General features: G+C 48.1%; 1 protein-coding gene across 3 annotated transcripts; it reads left to right on the top strand.

Moving 5' to 3' along the window:
- The first annotated feature begins 620 nt into the window (after positions 1–620).
- Positions 621–11,982, top strand: thap3 (THAP domain containing, apoptosis associated protein 3). Of its 3 annotated transcripts, none has more exons than XM_085967233.1 (4): positions 621–958; positions 4,291–4,483; positions 5,449–5,529; positions 7,940–11,982. In XM_085967233.1, exons 1-4 carry the CDS (start codon positions 885–887, stop codon positions 8,258–8,260), a joined length of 669 nt encoding a protein of 222 aa, XP_085823359.1. In that variant the 5' UTR covers positions 621–884; the 3' UTR covers positions 8,261–11,982. The 3 variants fall into 3 exon arrangements, with proteins under 3 accessions (XP_085823359.1, XP_085823360.1, XP_085823361.1); XM_085967234.1 differs by having other exon boundaries at positions 5,452–5,529; XM_085967235.1 differs by lacking the exon at positions 5,449–5,529.
- The last annotated feature ends 12,392 nt before the right edge of the window (positions 11,983–24,374 follow it).

A 24,374-nucleotide genomic window follows, 5' to 3' on the forward strand; every position in this document is an offset into this window, starting at 1 on the left:
ACTGGGCGATTGCTCGTGGTCGACGCCCGTGCTTCTGGCCTCGACTTTCTTCCACCGCCCTCCGGAGCGAATCCTCGAAGGGAAATGCAGAGTTGTAGGTAGATTCGAATCGACACTCGTCGCCACTGTTAGATCCGTGATTCTGAGAGTATGATGTTTTTTAATAACCACACGGATGCTGTAACTTAACAATCAACAGGTATTTACTGGAGTAGGGTAGTCTCAAGACTGGGGTACAGAGGCATGCTCAAGGCTTATATACAGGTGTGGTCACTGCCGGTACTACAGTATACAGGAGCTGTAAAAGTAGTTCTCTCTTAAAGGTACATACACTACAGCGAGCAGCGAATACAGTATACTGAATTGAGAGAGAAAGCCAGCCTTGGATGGTGGGACAGATGGAGGTGAGGGCTGATGACAGAAATCAATGAACAGAAAAAAAAACTTCCAAGACAAAAAATGTGCCCAGCAAACTTACCCCCAACACCAGCCAAACAAACCATTGCACCTGCCACACTGCCTTGTGACGTCATCACGTACGGCCTAGACTCCGCCCTTCTACCGCGCGAATGCGTCATTGCGCAAATTCCTCCCCCCCCACCGAAAAATATCCCAGCAGCTTTTGCGGTAAAGGGCAGCCGCCTCTGAGATTTTTTTAATGTATATAATTAAATTTTCCTCCATAAGTTAAGCGTGCGAGGGGCCCGGCCCGGGTGGAATTTGGATTTTAAAATTCGCTATCCTAATGTATATCTATTTTCCGGTGGATTGATGTGTTGGAAGTGCCGCCAAGCAGCGGCGCCATTTTGTTGTGCGGGGTCGCAGCGGGCCGGGTGTTGCCGCTCGGCCGCCATTATTGTGGGGGGCAAAAGCGGGGCTGGGACATGCCCAAGTCGTGCGCTGCCTATAACTGTACCAACAGGTACAGCAGCAAGAACAAGGAGCTCACCTTCCACAGGTAAAATCAACCAGGGACCCAGAATATCAATAATATAATGTATATGCTGAGTCATTTTATTATAAATAATTCATCAATTAATGTGTAAAAATACTGTATAACTATCAACTGCACATCAGGGACAAGTAGCTCACCTGTCACAGGTAAATTAGCCAGGGACCCAAAATATCAATAATAATATACATACTGCACAGTCATTTTCTATAAATATTAAGAGATACTGTATTACGACCAACAACACATCAGGGACAATAACTCACCTGTCACAGGCAAATCAGCCAGGGACCCAGAATTCAATAATATAATGTATACACTGAGAGTGAACGTCATTTTATATAAGTAATCAATTAATGTGTACAAAAAACTTTATAACTACTACAGCACATCAGGGACAAGGAGCGCACCTTTCACAGGTAAATCAGCCAGGGGCCCCAAATAGTAATAATAATATAAAAAAAAAAAAATTATTCATTGATGGGATGTGGGCGTCGCTGGCTAGGCCTGCATTTAGTGCCCATCCCTAATTGCCCTTGAGAAGATGGTGGTGAGCCGCCTTCTTGAACCGCTGCAGTCCATATGGTGTAGGTACACCCACAATGCTGTTAGGAAGGGAGTTCCAGGATTTTGGCCCAGCGACAGTGAAGGAACGGCGATACAGGTCCAAGTCAGGATGGTGTGTGACTTGGAGGGGAACTTGTAGGTGGTGATGTTCCCATGCATCTGCTGCCCTTGTCCTTCTAAGTGGTAGAGGTCGCGGGTTTGGAAGGTGCTGTTGGAGGAGCTTTGGCGAGTTGCTGCAGTGCATCTTGTAGATGGTACACGCTGCAGCCACAGTGCGCCAGTGGTGGAGGGAGTGAATGTTGAAGGTGGTGGATGGAGTGCCAATCAAGCGGGCTGCTTTATCCTGAATGGTGTCGAGCTTCTTGAGTGTTGTTGGAGCTGCACTCATCCAGGCAAGTGGAGAGTATTCCATCACACTCCTGACTTGTGCCTTGTAGATGGTGGAAAGGCTTTGGGGAGTCAGGAGGTGAGACACTCGCCGCAGAATTCCCAACCTCTGGCCTGCTCTTGTAGCCACAGTATTTATATGGCTATATACTGAGAGTGAGCTGTCATTTTATATAATTAATAAATCAATTTTTTTAATGCAAGGTGTTGTTATGATCTGGAATGCACTGCCTGAAAGGGTGGTGGAAGCAGTTCAGTAGTAACTTTGAAAAGGAAATTGAATCTATACTCGATGAGAAATTTTCAGGGCTATGGGGAAAGAGCAGGAGAGTGGGACTAATTGGAGAGCTCTTTCAAAGAGCCGGCACAGGCACAATGGGCTGAATGGTCTCCTCCTGTGCTGTATGATTCTATGAATTAATGAGTGTAAATACTGTATAACTACCAACAGTACATCAGGGACAAGTAGCTCGCCTGTCACAGGTAACCGGTAGGGAGCAGCATCATTAGTATAGATACTGAGAGTGGGCAGCCAATTCTATAAATAACAAATCGATAAAAATACTGTATAACACATTAGAGATAAGGAGCCCACCTACCACAGGTCAGTCAGCCTATATATATTGAGAGTGAACAACAATTTATATAATTAATCAATTAATTTGTAAAAATAATGTATAACTACCGACAACACATCAGGAACTAGGAGGTAACCTTCCACAGGTAAGACAGCCAGGGGCCCAGAATAATACTGTAGATACCGAGAGTGAGCAGCGATTTATATATAAATAATTAATAATTAATATGAGTGACACCCCAGAAAATTATAAAAATAATATCTAGTGTAGTTACTGTAGAACATACCAACAGCTGTGAGACTAAGCAAGAACATCAACTTGTATTTATATACCACCTTTAACATAGTAAAATATCTCAAGGAGTTTCACAGGAGCGAGATCGTGGCAGAGGCAGTGCATAAGTGTGGATCGATGGTTGGTTGGTGGGAGAGGGGAGAGGGGGTAACTCAGGGTCCAGGTGGGGGAGGGGGAGGGGAGAGGGGGTAACTCAGGGTCCAGGTGGGGGAGGGGGAGGGGAGAGGGGGTAACTCAGGGTCCAGGTGGTGGTGGGGGAGGGGAGAGGGGGTAACTCAGGGTCCAGGTGGGGGAGGGGGAGGGGGAGGGGAGAGGGGGTAACTCAGGGTCCAGGTGGTGGAGGGGGAGGGGAGAGGGGGTAACTCAGCGTCCAGGTGGTGGAGGGGGAGGGGAGAGGGGGTAACTCGGGGTCCAGGTGGTGGAGGGGGAGGGGGTAACTCGGGGTCCAGGTGGTGGAGGGGGAGGGGAGAGGGGGTAACTCGGGGTCCAGGTGGTGGAGGGGGAGAGGGGGGTAACTCGGGGTCCAGGTGGTGGAGGGGGAGGGGAGAGGGGGTAACTCGGAGTCCAGGTGGGGGAGGGGAGAGGGGGTAACTCGGAGTCCAGGTGGGGGAGGGGAGAGGGGGTAACTCGGAGTCCAGGTGGTGGAGGGGGAGGGGAGAGGGGGTAACTCGGAGTCCAGGTGGGAGAGGGGAGAGGGGGTAACTCGGAGTCCAGGTGGGGGAGGGGAGAGGGGGTAACTCGGAGTCCAGGTGGGGGAGGGGGAGGGGAGAGGGGGTAACTCGGGGTCCAGGTGGGGGAGGGGAGAGGGGGTAACTCGGGGTCCAGGTGGTGGAGGGGGAGGGGAGAGGGGGTAACTCAGGGTCCAGGTGGTGGAGGGGGAGGGGAGAGGGGGTAACTCAGGGTCCAGGTGGTGGAGGGGGAGGGGAGAGGGGGGTAACTCGGGGTCCAGGTGGTGGAGGGGGAGGGGAGAGGGGGTAACTCGGGGTCCAGGTGGTGGAGGGGGAGGGGAGAGGGGGTAACTCGGGGTCCAGGTGGTGGAGGGGGAGGGGAGAGGGGGTAACTCGGGGTCCAGGTGGTGGAGGGGGAGGGGAGAGGGGGTAACTCGGGGTCCAGGTGGTGGAGGGGGTGGGGAGAGGGGGGTAACTCGGGGTCCAGGTGGTGGAGGGGGAGGGGAGAGGGGGTAACTCAGGGTCCAGGTGGTGGAGGGGGTGGGGAGAGGGGGGTAACTCAGGGTCCAGGTGGTGGAGGGGGAGGGGAGAGGGGGGTAACTCGGGGTCCAGGTGGTGGTGGGGTGAGGGATGGGGTAACTCGGGGTCTAGGTGGTGAGCGGAGGGATGGGGTAACTCGGGGTCCAGGTGGTGGAGGGGGAGGGATGGGGTTACTTGGGGTCCAGGTGGTGGCGAGTGGAGGGATGGGGTAACTCGGAGTCTCGATGATGGTGGGCTGAGGGTGAGACTTGCTGTTTAACGGGCGGACTGTTACTTTCCTTGATGCTCTTTCATTGTTGCGTAGGTTTCCCTTCAGCAAGCCGGACCTATTAACAGAGTGGATGAACAATGTAGGAAGAGCGGAATTCAAACCCAACCAGCACACCGTCATTTGCTCAGACCATTTCAAGCCAGAGTGTTTCAACACTTGGGGGAACCGAAAAAATCTGAAGCATAATACTGTGCCCACAGTCTTCCACTACCCAGATATTATGATGGTACAGTATGGCTGTAATTCTGGCCTCTTGCGCGTCCCCGATTTTAATCGCTGCACCATTGGTGGCCGTGCCTTCAGCTGCCTAGGCCCTAAACTCTGGAATTCCCTCCCTAAACCTCTCCGCCTCTCTACCTCCTCCTTTAAAACGTTGCTTAAAACCTACCTCATCACCTGTCCTAATATCTCCTTCTGTGGCTCAGTGTCAAATCTTGTTTGATAATCGCTCCTGTGAAGCACCTTGGGACATTTTACTACATCAAAGGTGTCGTATAAATTCAGGTTGTTGAAGTAACAGAATGTGAAGGGACTGGGTGGCGGCGGGGAATAGATACTTGCCTTTCACCTCTGGGACCTGAGTTATAATCTAATCTAGACTGTTTGGGTGAAAGCTTCTGCTGGCTGCAAAGGTCCTAAGGGAAATGAGGTTGGGTGTCTCAGCCCAGTTCCCAGGAGGCCCACTCTGAGGCTGTAGGATGGCTGGTGTGCAGAAAGGGGTGCACTACTGCGTTGGGGGCTGAGGCACATTATTGGGAGCAGAGGGGAGCTTCACTCTGCATTGGCTGTGCTAGTCTGCAGTGCTTGATCCTGTCGCTAGCTGCTCGATATGAGAGTTTTTTTCCCACTTGAATATCTCAACTTAATGCGCCGTGCGATGGTTGCACCTGTCTGGACTCCCACTCCTGATCACCGTTCAGTGACCTTTGTAAGAGTGTTGCACAAGGACAGGTTCTGGCTCGGCTAGGCTACGATGCCACCACAGTCGAATAACCTGCCTAAACTCACTATCGAGACTCTTCTGTGAAGAATGGGTGCTTGGGCGAGCTGCCGGCAGATTGTCGGTGCCTGTGGAACCCGTACCCCAGCCAATCATGACCTTTTACAAGATTTTGAATAAAAGATCTTTGTCCCTCCCTTCCCCTGTTTCTGAAGCCGTGGTCCAATGTTTGATCCGGTTTGTTATCCCAGCAGAGACATCGGGCAAGGAAAAAGTTGAAAATAACCCGCGATGTGATGAAGGCTGAAGTAACTGAGGAAAAGCCTGAGACAGTAGGTATTTCACTTCGTCGGAGCATTTCAAACCTTGGGGGACCAGAATACTCGCCCCAGTGGGGAAACTCAATACTCGGCCTGCCACAGTGGGTAGCACTCTCACCTCTGAGTCAGAAGATCATGGGTTTAAGTCCCACTCCAAAGACTTTATAACCCAGTCCGATGATCCAGTGCAGTACTGAGGGAGCACTGCGCCGTCGGAGGTGCCGTCTTTCAGATGCGATGTTAAACCGAGGCCTCGTCTGCTCTCTCAAGTGGACGTAAAAGATCCCGCAGCATGATTTTGAAGAAGAGCGGGGGAGTTCTCCCCGGTGTCCTGGCCAATATTTATCCCTCAACCAACATCACTAAAAACAGATGACCTGGTCATTATCACAGTGCTGTTTGTGGGAGCTTGCTGTGCGCAAATTGGCCTCCGCGTTTCCATCATTACAACAGTGACTACACTTCAAAAAGTACTTCATTGGCTGTTAAGTGCTTTGGGACATTGTGATGTTGTGAAAGGCGCTATAGAAATGCAAGTTATTTTTTTTTTACTCGTTTTAACTGGTGGGTGCCACGTGATTGAAGGCATGGGTTCCTGCTCCGGATTCTCCACGTGGTGAATTCCCTATCCCAGCTGTGCTGCTTTCGGGAGATTGCAAGCAAAAGCCACACAGGGCTCGCTGTCGTTCCTCCTTGTGCCGGGCACAGCTGCAGCCACGAGCCCAGGCCGCTCCGCTCTGTTTGCACTTGCATTCCTTTCTCATTAGTTTGCCTGTTTGAATCTTGTGGGTTGTTTTTACCTGTTGCCTCGTTGGTGGGTGAATCCTGTTCCAGCTGATAGCGGGCGGGTTCGTGTGAACACGATTTGCCCGTGATACGAGGCGGCTGGTATAACATGGTCGCGTTATTACAGTACTCTACTGTATAACAACAAAGTTTGTTCTTTGTAGTGACCTTTTGCCATAGTTACATAGAATTACATACTATTTACAGCACAGAAACAGGCCATTCGGCCCAACTGGTCTATGCCGGTGATTATGCTCCACACAAGCCTCCTCCCACCATTCTTCATCTCACCCTATCAGCATATCCTTCTATTCCTTTCTCCCTCATGTACTTTCCTAGCTTCCCCTTAAATGCACCTATGCTATTCGTGTGATTTTAGCACGTCCTATAATATCTATCCTCGGCAACCCACTGAATGAGTTTGCTCAATTAAAGTGGGAATTGTGTCAAATGTGAGGTTGCCTTTTGAATTCGTGCCCACTGAGAGATGGTTTAAGTCTATCAAACTAATTTCACTTTCGACAGCCAGAGGGAGGAAACTTTCCTTCCACGTATCTGGGCTAGATTTAAATACAGGTCCCAAGGATGCAAAAGCACTGTTGTTTCCAGCTCCACTCTGACCCGCAGCTTTCTTTAAACTGCAGTCAGTGCTTAGTACAAACTGTAAGTCCCATAACGTTTAGAGGGCATTAGAAGGCCTTAAGTACCCAAAAGATCATTGAAATTAATGAGATGTTCAACTAAAAGCGAAATACTGCGGATGCAGGAAATTGAAATAGAAACAGAAAATGCTGGAAATACTCAGCAGGTCAGGCAGCATCTGTGGAGAGAGAAACAGAGTTAACGTTTCAGGTCGATGACCCTTCGTCCTGAGGTATTGTTTACATATTTGCTGACTTATGTTTGTTCTTGCATTTCAGTGCACATTAACAAGGTGCAAACTAGTGAGTAAGCGCAGCTGTTTCTGCCCAAAATAAACGGAGCATTAAGGACACTAGAACCAGCAACTTTGATGTTGACGATAATGCAAATGGTTAATGTTAGCACTTTTGTCTGATATAAGTGACCACTCATGTTAAACATGGACGTTTAAAGTGATGGGGACTGTATATGCAAATTAACGGGGACATTGATGTAAACTTTATCTGTGACCCTCAATGTTCCATGGTCCCTAAGCAGCCCAAGAGAACAAAAAGCTTGGGTGCTCCTGGATTGAGGACATGATGTTTATACCACCTGAACCATCAGGGGGGAGGGTCACGCGTGTCTGCGGGGAGGGGGGTCACGCGTGTCTGCGAGGAGGGGGTGATGTGTGTCTGGGGGTTCACACGTGTCTGCGGGGAGGAGGGTCGCGCGTGTCTGCAGGGAGGGGGGCAAGCGTGTCTGTAGGGAGGGGGTCATGTGTCTGCGGGGAGGGGGGTTACGCGTGTCTGCGGGGAGGGGGTCATGTGTGTCTGGGGGTTCACACGTGTCTGCGGGGAGGAGGGTCGCGCGTGTCTGCGGGGAGGGGGTCATGTGTGTCTGGGGGGTCACACGTGTCTGCGGGGAGGGGGGTCATGCGTGTCTGCGCCTCTGACGTGCGTTTATTCTGTTAACTCAGTCTCTGTCGAGTCACCGCAAATTTCTGTTCCCTCAGGCGCCCGTGGTCACGCCGGGCGGAGAAGAGGAGAAGCTGCTGCAGGCGACTCCCGAGGAGGGCAGTGCCGCCGAGGGCAGCGCCGACCACACCTACGCTGCCACCAACCTGGGCATGATGAAGCGGAGGCTGCTTGCTGCCTTGGAGAAGAACGAGAAGCTGCGGAAACGGCTGAAGGTGAAGCAAGAGGAGATGCGGAGGATGGTGAAGAAGTGGCAAGCGGTCAAGGATGAGCTGGAGGACCTGAGAGCCAAGAGCCTGTCGGCAGCCAGCGAGCTGACCCTCACAGACATAACCCAACTGCAGGACTGTGTAAACTAAATCACTGATCGTTTGGAGAGCAAAGAGCTGGTGAGTGAGGCGGAACTGGCGGTGACAAGTTGCTGGGGCAAACAAACTGCTGCAAATGAAGTTTGAACAGTTTAAAGGGGGAAGGACAGACGGTCACTGTTAACCCGGAAGCGATGGCAGTGATGCGGATCGAGCTGGTCACGATACGACACGTCCCTCCCCTCCATGGTTGTAACCTGCCATGCCGCCTTGCTAGCCCCAGGACACTTCTCAGCAACCGAGTCGAAGGAATTCTAGCAGCGGACTGTCGCAGGTCTTCGTAAGTCGGGGAGTGTCCCATCGCTGGCGGCCAGCCCCGGATCACAAGTCTCTGACCTTTTGGACCGCACTGCCTGTCAATAAGAAGCCTTGACATTCAAACTGTGCCATGCTTGCGTACCAGAATCGGGTTTACTGTCTTGTGTATGAGATGCCTTGATGCCCAAACTGTGAACTCCTTTGCTTTTCTTTTGTATTAGCTCCCCAGTTCAAGACCTGCTGCAAGCACCTGTGCTGTTAATGTATCGCAGCAAATCTCTCGGGTACCAAGTGCTTGCAGTAGGGAAATCTGTACCTGATACATCAGGTCAAGTTACAGATCCCAGGCAGTTTAGTCGGGCCTATGTTTTTTAACTGCTGTCTACTGTACTGTTGCTGGTATCCGTCATGTTGGAACACGATTCAGATGCTGTCGAGTGTCATTTGGATTGAGCAGAATGATAGCTCTCCGTATCCTCCTTAATGCTGCCGAGAGGCCAATGGGCTGGACATCGGTCTTCTGCCTCTGGGACTTGAGTTCAAATCCAGCCCAGACTAAATAGGATGAGCGGCCCCTCTGTTTGCAGGCTGTAAGATTCCTGCAGCCTCAATCCAGCTTACCTTGGGCAGGGGGTCACAGCACAAAACTGCCCCTAACTCAGCACGAGCTGACACTAAGCTGGTACTTTTACTGGGAGAGGCCACCAGGGTGGCTATTGTGTGGAACGCATTTCACCGCTGCAGTTGGGGCAGTATACCGGGAGTTTTACTCTGCATTTAACCCATCTAACCCGAGAGTATTTGACGCTGACACCGGGTGCACGAAATGAGAAACGATTTCATTTCCCGACACTAAATAGCCCTCACCTTGAGTGCAGAAAGGCACATCCAAAAACGGTAATTAACAAAGAAAAAAGTTTAAATGAACTGATGGAATAAGCAGCTGCTTCAGTGAGTAAATGCAGTGTCTGGTGTGGCCCCGTGCTGGACAGACCAGCAGGTCGCAGGTTCGATTCCCAATCTAGTTTGGGGCTACAATTGGCCTCAGCACCCCGGGGGGTGGGGGGACAATTCCAACTCCGGATCACTGCCCAGTGACCCCTGCTGGAAAGTGCTTGAATATCAGGATCACACTCGGTGTGATTGAGTAGTGTGCTGGCGTTCACTGTCTAGGCAGACGGGGCAAGGTACCAGAGGGTAGCTGGTATCGATGGGACCACTCCCGGCTCGGGTTGGCACCTAGAGGAGATGTGGGAGGAGAAAATTGGTAAGGAAAATAAAACGGAACAAATGCCTTGAGGACTTTGAGGTCATTATTGTTAATCATCTGGAGTAGCTGAATCACTTGGTTATGGTTTCAGGCTGAAGTTGTAGCTCTCTCCCTCACTGTAATGTGGGTTAGGGGGAAGAGATGAGGATAGGGGCACCAACTCTGATTGGACATATTCCCAGAGGTTTCATCACAGGACCTCCCACCTCACTCAGTCCCGCCCCCACATTCCCGCCATTGGTCGCCCAACATGTCCATCCTCGCAGTGCCTCGCACCCCCACACTCCCGCCATTGGTCACCAGACACATCCATTCCCGTGACACCCCGCCCCCACACTCCCGCCATTGGTCGCCAGACACATCCATTCCCGTGACACCCCGCCCCCACACTCCCGCCATTGGTCACCAGACGCATCCATCCTCGTGCAGCCCTGGACACTGGAAGCAGCTATAATGGGAGCCCGTCAGGTGAGTGGATGGATGAGATCAATTGGGCTGTCTTTTCATGTATTTATCCAATTCCCTTTTGAAAGTTATTATTGAATCTGCTTCCATCGCCCTTTCAGGCAGTGTATTCCAGATCACCTAAAAATATCCTCAACTCCCCTCTGGTTCTTTTGCCAATTATCTTAAATCTGTGTCCTCTGGTTACTGACCCTCCTACCAGTGGAAACAGTTTCTCTTTATTTACTCTATCAAAAGCCTCATAATTTTGAACACCTCTATTAAATCTCGCCTCAACTTTCTCTGCTCTAAGGAGAACAATCTCAGCTTCCCTAGTCTCTCCACATAACTGAAGTCCCTCGTCCCTGGTACCATTCTAGTCAATCTCTTCTGCAGCCTCTCCAAATCATAGAGTCATACAGCACAGAAAGAGGCCCTTCGGCCCATCGTGTCCGTGCCGGCCATCAAGCCCTATCTATTTTAATCCCATTTTCCAGCACTTGGTCCATAGCCTTGTATGCTGTGGCGTTTCAAGTGCTCATCTAAATGCTTCTTGAATATTGTGAGGGTTCCTGCCTCTACCAACATTTCAGGCAGTGAGTTCCAGATTCCAACCACCCTCTGGGTGAAAAAGTTTTTCCTCAAACCCCCTCTAAATCTCCAGCCCCTTACCTTGAAACTATGCCCCCTGGTTATTGACCCCTCTACTAAAGGGAAAAGTTCCTTTCTATCTACCCCATCTGTGCCCCTCATACTTTTGTACACCTCAATCAGGTCCCCCCTCAGCCTTTTCTGCTCTAAGGAAAACAACCCCAGCCTGTCCAGTCTCTCTTCATAGCTGAAATGCTCCAGGCCCAGGTAACATCCTGGTGAATCTCCTCTGCACCCTCTCCAATGCAATCACATCCTTCCTATAGTGTGGTGACCAGAACTGCACACAGTATTCCAGCTGTGGCCTAACTAGCGTTTTGTACAGCTCCAACATAACCTCCCTGCTCTTATATTCTATGCCTCAGCTAATGAAGGCAAGTATCCCATATGCCTTCTTAACCACCTTATCTACCTGTCCTGCTGCCTTCAGGGATCTATGTACACGCACACCAAGGTCCCTCTGATCCTCTGCCCTACCTAGGGTCCTACCATTCATTGTGTATTCCCTTGCCTTGTTAGCCCAGCCCAGTGCAGTAAAGATGAGACCAGTACCAGTATAATCCCTGACCGGTGCCCAGTTCACTGATCTCGGTTGTGGCAGAAGTTAGATTTGAAAAAAAAACCTGCTCCCTGGTTAGGGAGAGAAAAAAGCAACCAGGCTCCCTGCTTCCTCATCACTGGGCAATGACCCCTTCTGGAAAACCTGCATGGGTGGAGGTCAGGTGAGAGCAGCATCAGGAAGGTGGAGGGAATCAAACTCCAAGCCCATCCTTGCTGACATCTACTTTCCACCACTTGGAAAAATGTGCAGGGCTATGGGAAAAGAGCAGGGGAAGTGGGACTAATTGGATAGCTCTACCAAAGAGTCGGCACAAGCATGATGGGCTGAATGGCCTCCTGTGCTGTATGATTCTATAATTTATTTACTGACAGACCTGTGATTAAATCTTTAATTGCTGCAATGAGTGAAATGTCTGTATCCAGTATAAGTGAAACATTCAAATCCAAATGAAGATGTATAATTCTAGTCCTGTTTTTCTGTTGATGAAATCATCCAAGGAAGTAAATATGGATCAGTGAAATAACATAACATTTGAAGAATTAACTCAATTTTGGCTATTCGCCACTGGAGGGTGCTGCTATCTTGCTGCAGATGTCAAACCGTACACCAGATGGCGCTGGATCACTATTTTCTCTCATATTTCGAGTGAGGCCATTGAGTGTCATTCGGACTGATAGCTCATTTTGGTTTAAAGAAAAGCAGCTTCATTTGATGTGCATGACTTAAATCCACACTGCTCCATATGTACAGTATTGGTCTTATTTAAGGAAGGATGTAAATGTGTTGGAAGCAGTTCAGAGAAGATTTACTAGACTAATACTTGGAATGGGCGGGTTGTCTTATGAGGAAAGGTTGGACAGGCTAGGCTTGTATCCGCTGGAGTTTAGGAGAGTACGAGGTGACTTGATTGAACCATATAAGATCCTGAGGGGCCTGGACAGGGTGGATGTGGAGAGGATGTTTCCTCTTGTGGGACAATCTAGAACTAGGGGTCACTTTAAAAATAAGGGGTCGCCCATTTAAGACAGAAATGAGAAATTTTTTCTCAGAGGGTCGTGAGTCTTTGGAACTCTTTTCCTCGGAGGGCGGTGGAAGCAGAGTCTGAATATTTTTAAGGCTGAGGTAGATAGATTCTTGATAAGCAAGGGGGTGAAAGGTTATCGGGGGTAGGCGGGAATGTGGAGTAATCAGATTAGCCATGATCTTATTGAATGGCGGAGCAGGCTCGAGGGGCCGAGTGGCCTACTCCTCCTAATTTGTATGTACGTATACTGCGGTTCAAATATAAAATGAAAGCAGGAAATGCACAGCAGGTCTGTCAGCGTGTGAAAGTGAGGAAAGATTCGTGAATGCCTGTAGTAGAGATATAGGAAGGAGCAAGAGGTTTTCAACAACCCACTCAAAAATAGTAAGAAAAAACTTTATTTATGTGGCGCCTTTCACACCCTCCGGACATCCTGAACATTTCACAGACAATAAATTATTTTGAAGTGTATTCACTCTTGGAATGTAGGCAAACGCCACAGCCAATTTGCACACAGCAAGATCCCACAAACAGCAATGACCATTAAACTCTTTTTGATGAAGTGGATTGATGGAGGAACCTTGGGCCGGAGAATTCCCCTGCTCGAATAGTGGCATGGGATCTTTCCCTACATTACAACAGTGACTACTCTTCAAAAGTGCTTCATTGGCTGTAAAGCGCTTTGGGATGTCCTGAGGTTGTGAAAGGCGCTATATAAATGCATATAAATTTCTTTCTAGATATTCTGATAATGGTTCAGGAGCAGGAATCCTGGTTGATTTTTGTTTCTTTTCCCTACTCCATTGGCATTGAGATCAGATAAACCTGCATCCAGACTGAGGCCAGGTAGCTCAGTACAGGCCAAGGACTGAAGCTGGGGACTCCCTGCTCCTTGGTGCTCAGTTCTACATGACACATCGTCACTGGGTCAAAATCCTGGAACTCCCTCCCTAACTGCACTGTGGGAGTACCTTCACCACACGGACTGCAGCGGTTCAAGAAGGCGGCTCACCACCACCTTCTCAAGGGAAACTAGGGATGGGCAATAAATGCTGGCCTTGCCAGCAACGCCCACATCCCATAAACGAATAAAAAAAAAGGGCTTTGATGACTGTGGCAGTCCAGGAGATCAATGCAGCTGCCAGCCAGACATCAGGGGGCAGGTATAAGAGCTGTTGTCACTACTGTACTGGCAACAGTTACTGCTTCCATAGGTGGAAGTCTTACAAAGCAGCCTTGTCTGCTCAGAAACTGCAGTTTCAACATAGCAGACGTGACTCCCGATCAAAACTGTGTTCCAGAATCGCACCCCTCTGTGCTTACATTTCGACATTCCATTCCACTATATTTCATTCCAGGGAGTGTACTTCCAGCAGAATGATCAGGGCCACAGAAGAGTCACGGGAAGGAAAGCATGGCAGAAATGGAGCTGGCCAGTTCTGGTGTGGAGTTCTGGCTGAGGGACACTGCCCCACTTCACTTGCCAGACCACCACCCAGAAATGATGGTTTTCATAAGGAAAGTCCAGGCCTTCGTGTCAGAGGAAGTTGTGATGAGTCCCCTGCTCAGGTCACACCTTGACTCCCTTGTGCAGTGCTGGTCACCGAGGCACCAGGGAGCTCCCGATGTGCTGGGATCAGTGCAGAGAAAAGCCACAAGGAGGATCACTGGTGTAGGAGAAAACAACATAGATTCAAATGTAGGAATGATGGCAAGAAATCATTCTTCACACAAAGACGGAGCAACACTTGATTCAAGGCGAGTCAAATGGCCTTGGTCATCCAGCAATATAATGAGGATGAGGACCATTCATAGATACGCATAACCCAACTGGTGGAGCAGTTGTAGGAGTGAAGAGGAGGCACTGTGCTGTTTGTGTTGCTTGTAATTCCCAACAGCTATCTCCTGGATTCTAAAAGACACGGTGCATTATCTGTAGCTGTGAAGTAGAAGGCAATGCTGCTGTCCATTGGCCCCATCGTACCTGTCTGCCATCCTTCCTTCAACTCCATGTTTGAATCTCTCTGATCAGGTTTCTGCCTCTGCCACAGCACTGAAAGAGTGTAGACCTGGGGTAGGGGGGGAAAAGATCAGCAAGGCCGGCTCCGGGGGAGATTTTGGCTTGAGGGGACATTGTGCGTCGGGGGGTGGGATTGGGGGAGGGTTAACAGATAATGGGGGGGATTCCAATTGTGGTGGGGGGGGGCGGCGGGAAGCAGGTTAGCTTGCTGGGCCGGGAGAAGCACTCCTGCTCCTCCTCGCCCCCAAGCAGTGCTGGAAAAGTACTTCCCTCTTCCACACAGCAGTCCTCGCCTCCCTTTAGCTGCCAGGTCTCCCGAGGCCCAGGAAACACCGGCCAACCAGGGTTAAACTGAAAACATCTGAGGCACGCAGCCTTACTAAAATATTTAAATGAGCGGCCCACCTCCTGGGAGCGGGCTGCTTGCTGCCCCAGTGCTGCCTCCGTTAAAACTGGAAATGGGCAGGTTAGGTTCGGGTTTGAGATTTTTAACATTTTTACATCCCACCCGACACAAACGCACCCATTTTTAGGGGTTACAATTCCCCGTAGAGTACAAAAGCAAGGAAGTTATGCTAAACCTTTATAAATTACTGGTTCGGCCTCAGCTGGAATATTGTGTCCAATTCTGGGCACCACTCTTTAGGAAGGATGTAAAGGCCTTCAAGAGGGTGCAGAAGAGATTTACCAGAATGATACCAGGGATGAGGGACCTCAGTTATGTGGAGAGACTGGAGAAGTTGGGGCTGTTCTCCTTAGAGCAGAGAAGGTTAAGAGGAGATTTGATAGAGGTGTTCAAAATCATGAACGGTTGTGAGAGAATAAATAAGGAGAACCTTTTTCCAGTGGAAGAAGGGTCGGTAACCAGAGGACACCGATTTAAGGTAAGTGGCGAAAGAACCAGAGGTGACATGTTGAAACATTTTTTTAACATGGCGAGTTGTTATGATCTGGAATGCACTGAAAGGGCGGTGAAAGCAGATTCAATAGTAACTTTCAAAAAAGAATTGGATAAATACATGAAGGGAAACAATTTACAGGGCTATGGAGAAAGTGCAGGGGAGAGGGACTAATTGATTAGTTCTACCAAAGAGCCGGCACAGGCCTTCTGTACTGTATCATTCTCAGAACTTACCAATTGGTTTAACTGTGGTACGATGCTAAATTCTGGGAAATGAGAGCGGGACAGTGAGAGTGTGGCCTGGCCGTAAGCAATATATTTAGAATATTACACAATCCTCCACAAGCTGCCTCGCCCCCCACCACCTGATTCCTCATCCGCTTTGAAGTGGAGTATTTGAAATAAACGCTCAACACCAGGTCTGCGTTCGAAGATTCAAGCTGTCTTTATTCGCACCGGTGGGGGGACAACCTGCTATCGGTCTAGCCAGGCTTCTCTCCGATGATACAAAGTTTTAAGCAGTCTTTTATACAAAATATAGGCACATAATTAGCCTCGTGCACGATCCATCTTAACAATTTGATTGGGTTTCGCTCCATGTGCACATTCACTGAATGGGTGCCTATGCCGCGTTACATTAAGGTACCACCTTTATTACCGGAAAAATATATGTCCGTTATCACCGCAAGCTGTTGTTGCAACTATGATCTTTTGTTCATGCCAGATGGGGTTTCACTGACGTACTTCCTACTCATTGTCCTGCCTTCCTGCCCCTCTAGGTCTCTTTACTTTTGGCTCAGATCATTCCAGAGCGCATTAATTTTTCCTGTTCCTTAGCTAAAGCTTTTGCCTTTCCCTTCCTCTGTACTCTTTTACATCCCGCACATGCCATTATGAGCAACATTATTACCAATAAACTGTGTACTTTTACTTTAAGACAGACTCGAGTGAATCTATTTTTCACCAACAAATTGGCGTAGTCGGCAGGATGCTCCGGAACTGAAAGACCGCCTGCACCAGTGAACCCGGACGAGAAGTCAAATTTTGACCGTCCAGAAATTGAGTCATCTGGGGAGGCGGAGGAACAGTGCCGTAGCATCACGAATCAAGTAAAAGTCTGCAAGAGGTAGGAAAACACAGTTGTATGGTGTGAATTATATGAAATAGGGAACACTGTGTTGCGATAAAAGTCGTGAAGGAATGAATGGTACTTGACTGATTGACACGGACAAGGAGGATACCTGTCTCATCGATCCTAGCCTGAGCCGGAATTAAGAGGGCAATTGGGCCCCACATGATGGCCAGGATTAAGTAGGTTGAGAGACTCAAAAGTATCCTAGGATTGTGAGGTCGAGGACTATATATGTGTCTGACTGTGTGAGAAGAGAACGTAGGAGAAAGGGTAAGAGTAGGTCCGAATTGAGATACAAACGCCAAAATTGTCTAACCAGAAATTGTTTCAGGAGTCGCAGACCAGCCCGAATAGAGGAACTCAGCCGAAGGTAAGTCTGAAGTTGGACTAGTTATGGCATCGGGGAAAGAAATAGAGTGGGGACCCCCTGGGTCTCTCTCTCTCTCTCTCTCTCGAGGTTCTATGCAGATGACCAGAAGGGTATGGTAGACAAGATGCGGAAGGACGGGTGGGGCCCGTTTCAGACGCCAGACGCTCAGAGGGAGTGGTGGGATAAACAGAAACAAAAAAGAGGCAAAAAGGCAGGAGTCACTTTGGTGAATCAATTGGTATCAATGATACAAAAGAATAGCGAATTGCGCTGTAGATTGATGAGGCATAGAGAAAGGATAGAAGTATTGGAACAGGAAAATGGGTTCCTGAAAAATGGAACACAATGGAAAGATGGATATAGGATGGACAGGTCAGGACTTTGGAATGAAATTAATGTGGGACTATGCGCCGCAGGAAGGGGGGTTGAGGAAAGGCCCCCACCTTACAACAAGGCGGAAGCCACTGCACCACTAGAGGACTCAGAAAGTGAGGACGACATTAAGACCGTTAAGGCGGCACCACTTAGGCGCACACAGAATGCCCAAAACCCTTTGACGTACAAGGCTTTCACGCCTGCTGAGAAACAGATGATTAATCAAGATTTAGGAGAGATGAAGGCGAGGACCCGGAACGTCTATTTCTGGCAGAAACTACAGGAACTCTACGAGATCCATGACATGCACGAGAGAGATATACATCAGTTGGAACGGGCTAAATGCCCCAGAGATAAGTGGGAACAAGTAGCTGACTTATATAAAAGTGGGGATTGGATACCTCAAATTAATGAAACCGAAGCCAATCGAAACACAGCTAGGAATAACTTTAAGAATGCGGTACAACTTGTAATGGAGGCAGCAACAGCCAACTGGGGATTGATCATGCAAATAAGGCAAAAGAAAGGTGAGAACGCAAACACCTATGGAGAACGGCTGTGGTATCAGTATCAAGAGTAATCAGGGCAAGATAATCCCCTGCGGGATGATGCCGTGTTTATAAAAATGTTTAAAGATGGGTTATCCGCAGAACATCAGAAAATATTGAAAATGGGTGTGGTGGTGGCCGACACGTATGACACAGCCGTAAGATGGGCTTGCCAGATAGATGGGAAGGATGACCAGCCGCATGAAAGACAGATAAAACAGGAACGGGTAGGCGCTGCTGGCACCCAGTCAGGACAGGCACCACAAAGGAAGAAAGGGGTCTGTTTTAACTGCGGGAAAATGGGACATATAGCTAAAGAATGTAGGGGCCCAAAACAGAACCTCCTCAGTTGTAATAACTGCGGAAAATTGGGCCATACCACTAACCTTTGTTGGACAAAACGGGAGACCCAAGTGAACACAACTACCCCAAGTACCCCAGGGGATTACCAACAGTTGCTCGACTTCCTAAAAGCACAGGGAACCAAATGACGGGCAGCGGCCCCCGTTAGGAGGGAGGCAGATGAGAACCGGGTCTATGTACCAGCATTGTTAGGGGGCCAACAGTGTGATATGTTAATAGATACCGGAGTGACAGTGTCTCTCACGAATCTACCATTACCCGTCACTAAACACAAAATGTATATAATAGGTCTGGGAGGAACCAAGATCCCAGCATATCGAAGTGAAGTGCAAACATTGGAAATAGCCGGGAAGTTACTACTGGCACAATTTTATGTATGTCCCAATAACGAAGGAACAATAATGGGCATTGATTTACTAAGAGAGTTTAACTTACTAGTGGATCCCGGACAGAGTAAGATAATTTGGCTTCTGCCGGATGGGAATAAGGCAAAAACAACCAAACCCTTGTCCCATTTGGCAAAGGTAGGGAGTGCCGGGGTATTGACCCAAGATTGGAACCAGGTGAAACAGCCATATAAGGTAATATGTGAAGCAGTAAAGGCAGTATGGGCAGAATCAAAACAAGACACGGGTTTGGCAAAAACGCCCCCTATAGTAGTACCTGGCCCAAGTCACAAACCACATAAACAGTATCCAATTAAGTCAGAGGCTCAGACAGCAATAGTTAAGATAATACATGATCTGGAAGAAAAAGGAATAGTTAGGGTTACAGAAAGTACTACTAATTCCCCAGTGTGGCCCGTCACAAAACCGGATGGGTCATTTCGATTAACTATTGACTACACGGAACTAAATAAGGTAACCCCAAAACTGCACCCAATAGTGGCTAGTCCCGCCACGATTCTCAACGGACTGAGCCCAGAACATAAGGTATTTACAGTTCTGGACATAGCAAACGGTTTCTGGTCCTTACCCTTGGACCCAGAATCGCAGGAAAAATTTGCTTTTACAATCGGGGATAAACAGTATACTTGGACCCGATTGCCTCAGGGGTTCCACAACAGTCTGGCAATATTTCACCGGGTGATGAGTTCTTTATTGGAGCCGATCGACCTCACCCCGTACCGGAGCACGGTACTCCAATACGTGGACGATCTGTTGATAGCGTCAGAGGACGAAGAGGGACATGCCGCAGCCCTGATCGTAATTTCACAGGCACTAGCGGAGATAGTAGCTTTAACAAAGGCGTTGGAATTGGCAAAGGGGAAAACAGCCAATATATATACAGATAGTAGATATGCCTTCGGAGTAGTACACGATTATATGACCGCTTGGGGGAGAAGGGGGTTTCTGACAGCTGGGGGGGATTCCATCAAACATGAGGAATGGATAAAGGCTCTCTTGGAAGCCGCAGAGGCTCCCTTACAAGCAGCCGTGGTAAAAATAAAGGCACACCAGAAGGTGGAAAGCCCAGAGCAAAAAGGGAATCAGGCTGCAGATTTAACAGCAAGACAAGCCCTTGAACAAGAACTAGTTGAGGAGAGACTGTCAAGCGTCCAGGTAGAACACATAGACATCAGTGAGTTGCACAAAGATGTCTCTGAAGGAGAAAGACAAGAGTGGCATCGTGCAGGGGGCAGACCAGATTCCGGGGGAATCTGGCGAAAGGATTGAAAGGTGGTGGCTCCGACATGTATCCGACATGTATCCGACAGATACTCCTGGAATTGCACCATGGGGATACCCACACAGGAAGGGGAGCAATGATTGAGTTATTAAGTAAAGAATGGTGGTGGCCAGGTTTGGGAAAGGACGCGGCAAAGTACTGTCAACGGTGCCTGAGGTGTGCACAGTATAACCCAGGGCAACCGATAAAGATACGATTAGCCCACCAACCCTGACCACGGGAGCCATGGGAAAATATACAGATAGACTTCACGGGTCCACTTCCCACTTCCAGGGGACGAAAATATTGTTTGGTAATCATAGATCAATTCACCAGATAGGTTGAGGCATTTGCGACTCGGGATTGTACAGCCACCACTGTAGCTAAAATCATGGCAGAAGAAGTAATTCCCAGATGGGGAGTGCCAGTACGGATCGATTCCGACCAAGGGACACATTTTACAGGAGCTGTAGTGAAAAAGATATGTGAATGGATGGGAATAAAACAAAAATTCCACACCCCTATCATCCCCAAAGTTCCGGGATGGTGGAAAGAATGAATCGAACTTTAAAACCAGCCCGAGCCAAGGCCCGAGGCGAAAGGCAACAACAATGGGTAGATGTGTTGCCAGCCGTATTAATGAAGTTGCGGGCAATCCCGAATCGAACGACGGGCTTATCCCCGTACGAATTAATGACGGGAAGGGCAATGCGGCTTCCCCATGGAATAATAACTGGTGGGGAAGAGGTAGGCCCACCTCAAGGACAAAATCCGTAGATATGTATTGGAATTAAGTGACCAGTTGAAAGAAATGAGGCAACAAACTCGGGATCGGCAGGAGGAAAAGGACAAAGATTTGGAGTTAACTGCGCTCCCGTACATTCCTCCGGCGGGGACTAAGGTAATGGTTAAAAATCTACCTGAGAAACCCGGATTTGCACCAAAGTGGTCAGGGCCATACCAAATTCTAATTAGTGGGGATACGTATGCTTGCATTGATATGAAGGGCATGGGACGATGGAAGCACTGGACGCAGTTGAAAGTCTATGACCCTTCATCAGCTCAGCAATGGCTACACCAGAACAGATACCCTTTACAGATAGCGAAAATATATCAGGCAATACAAAGAATGGGAATGGATGATAGTACGAACATTGGTATGGATAATATGTATTATCCTAATGGGATACACCTTGGGGTGCATCCTGAAGTACGTATGGGAACAATCCCGCCGACCCCAACTAGCCCCAAGGCGGGAGGAAGTCCAAACGGTTATGTTCGAGGACTTAAGCTAACGATGATATTTTATCCATCCCCACAGGAGAATAGAATCTACAAGCAACAAACAGTTAGGGTTGGCGATATAGCCTTTGGGAAGTTGTTAACATAAAGTGATAAGAATTGTTCGATGTTAATGCAAGCGTAATGCGTGCGTGATTTTCGGTTCTTGTTAAAAAAAAAGGGGACAACTGTTGTAATAATGGAAAAAGGGATACTGCTGTTATGTGCGTGTGTAGTGGGTGCCTGCCTAATTGTTATGATGAGACAGGTCCCCGGACCAGAGAATGATAACAAGCGACGTAGAGAACTGAAGGTGAATACCTTTTTGTATATGTCCCACAAATATGCTACGGAAAACAATAAGGAAGGAGGTTGCTGGGTATGTACCCAAATCCCTATCCACTCTAAAGGAGGGATTCCTCTTAGACCTGTCCCACTTAATCTGTCAGAAGTGGTAGAGTGGTATATATACCAGAATGGCACACGCCAATCCCCCAGGATGATAAGAGTTGCGTCTGTGGTAACAGACGGAAAGAGAGAGGCATCCTCTACTTTGTCATTTTACCCCATATCTGCAGAGCCCTGGGAAGCGGGGGGATATTATATGAATACCTTCGAAGGGTGGTACCAACCAGGGTACGACCGCTCCCAACAGCCTCTCTTCCTCACCCTCACCAAGGCCACAGGTATGGGAAGGCTACCGGGGACAATATGTTTAGTAAGGAATTTGACTGGCGGAATATTCGTAGGCACTAGTCGGTGCGCGTATAATTTTAAAGTAACTGGTACTGCTGACGGGTTTCCCCTTTATATGTCCTCTCAGTATTATGGTTGTACACTGGAAGTCCCATACGCCAACCAGACAGGTACTTTCAACTATTCCCTGGTATCTGCAGGGTTTGATGTTGATAAAACCACCTCGTACAATGGGACATACTTTATTTGTGGCCACAAGGCATACCCCTGGTTGCCATGGGGCTGGACAGGATCATGTTACCTGGCATATGTGGTGCCATACATTTATCACTTGTCCTCTCTAGTGAATCATTATCATTATCGATCCAAAAGAGCTATTACTGAAACAGAACGATTCTTCGCTATCCTATTCCCCGGGTATGGAACGGCCAGGGCAATAAAAGAAATTCGGCTTGTAGCCTCGATTCTTGAGGAAGTAGCCAATGATACGGCTGAGTCACTGAGTAAAATTAACACCGAGATGGTAGCAATACGCACAGTTGCCTTACAGAATAGAATGGCTCTAGATTATCTGCTAGCGGAGAAGGGTGGAACATGTGCCCTGATAGGATCTGAGTGTTGCACATACATTCGTGACAGTTCAGAAAATATAACTAATTTGGTCAAACATATTCGGAAGGAGGTGGGAAAACTTAGACAACCACCTGAATCGACTCTGTGGAATTGGACAACCGGGTGGTTGGGATCAATCGGACCCTCATTGTTACATGGATTGATGTTGGTCTTTATTATAATAATCCTAATGCACTGTGCATTCTTAGCGATAAAATGTTGTTGTGCCCATTTGGCAAAAGATGCTGTACCTGCCGCACCAGTCGGACAGGAGTATTGTAACGTTCGAGAGAGAGCTTTGTTTATTTCGGAGTACAAACAGTTAGATGGAAAATGCTTATGCGCAGGTAACGTTTGTATGAATATTTGTATAAGAAATGTCTTAGAGATAGAGTAGGGTTCAACCAGTGGTTATGGTATAAGGCACAAGAAGAAACAGATAAACAGATGAAGAAGGAAACACGAACAAAAGAAAAGGAGAAAATGGATATCAAAGAGGACATGTTTTCGACACATCAGATAAGAATGAAGGATCAAAATGGACAATAGCCAATAATGGCATAAAGGAATCATCAAGAGTGTCATAAACAATTGTGATCGTTGTTGGATTTCGTAAACGGATAACAAGGAGCTGCATGCCGCCATTTTTACCCTGGTACATTGGTTCCCAGGACAAATCAAGTTTTGATCAGGGACCAACAGGAGGGACTGTTAGGGTGAAAATTATATAGCTTAAAGCAGCAACATAAAAAGTTAAAGAATGTATTGTAAGAAGTGAACTTGTAAATAAGAAACAATGGCACAAGACAAAACAAACTCAGCTTAAGACGGGGCAGGAATTAACTGTTTGTGTCTGCTCCCATTAAAACCATTGTGCTTGACATTTATTGTTGAACAGTTATTGAATGTGGGAAACACTAAATATTTCACAATTATTCAGTGGTGCAGCCTTCTGCAAACTATTTGCTGGAAGCCCTTTGGATGTATTAATGTAATTCTACTATTCTATAATGCAAAGTAGATGAATCAAAATTGTGTGTATTGATGAGTTACAGTAATTGGTAGCTGCAAAACTGCCCATTTTGTAATTAACTATTAAAAACCGCCCAAAGTTCTTGAAGGTTACATATCATTCCTGTGAGGACAGGGGAGTTGTTGCTGGGGGAGTGTGATTGGTTGAAGACACCTGTTTGTAATATTTTGCTATAATGTATAAAAGAAGTTTCAATACCTTGTTGCTGGGGGAACGTGATTGGATGAGGACAAGAGAATTGTTGTTGGGGAAACATGATTGGGTGAACACATTTGTGTGTAATGTTTTGCCTGTATAAAAGAAGTTTTGATACCACTGAATGGTGAGAAGCTTATCACTAGACCACGGGGTCTATGGTTCTTCTCTCAGAACGTTCTGTTAATAAACTGTGTACTTTTACTTTAAGACAGACTCGAGTGAATCTATTTTTCACCAACACTGCTTATGTCAAAGGTGTTAACAGTTGCCACCCCCGCCTCATACCCTGCTCCTGCCATTTCTAGGACCCCCCCTCTTTTACCTATTTAATCGCCCTTGTGGTCCTGTTAATTGTTTCTTTAATAAATTCTCCCATAATCCTGTCATGTGTTTATCACTTTGCTATCCCGCTGATATTAAGGGCAATTTTAATCGTTCGGTGGGACACTCCAAAATATCCCACCTTTTTGGTTTGTTTCACAACCAGACCTCCTCGGGCTCCCTCCCATATTTTGGGACATGGCAGAGGGGATGGCGGGGTTGGCTTCTCATAGAGTCATTGGGCTGGATTTTCATTCAGGAGTCGGGTAGGAGGCGGGACGACAACTTTCGGGGTTGTAGTCCCGCCTCCATCGAGATGCGGCCAATCCACGCGATTTTAACTTGATTGACCTTGTTGAGCCCGCCCAGCGGGCACAG

Source organism: Somniosus microcephalus, chromosome 25 (assembly GCF_052327205.1).
Source record: "Somniosus microcephalus isolate GS21.2 chromosome 25, FLI_Smic_1.0, whole genome shotgun sequence".
NCBI lineage: Eukaryota > Metazoa > Chordata > Chondrichthyes > Squaliformes > Somniosidae > Somniosus > Somniosus microcephalus.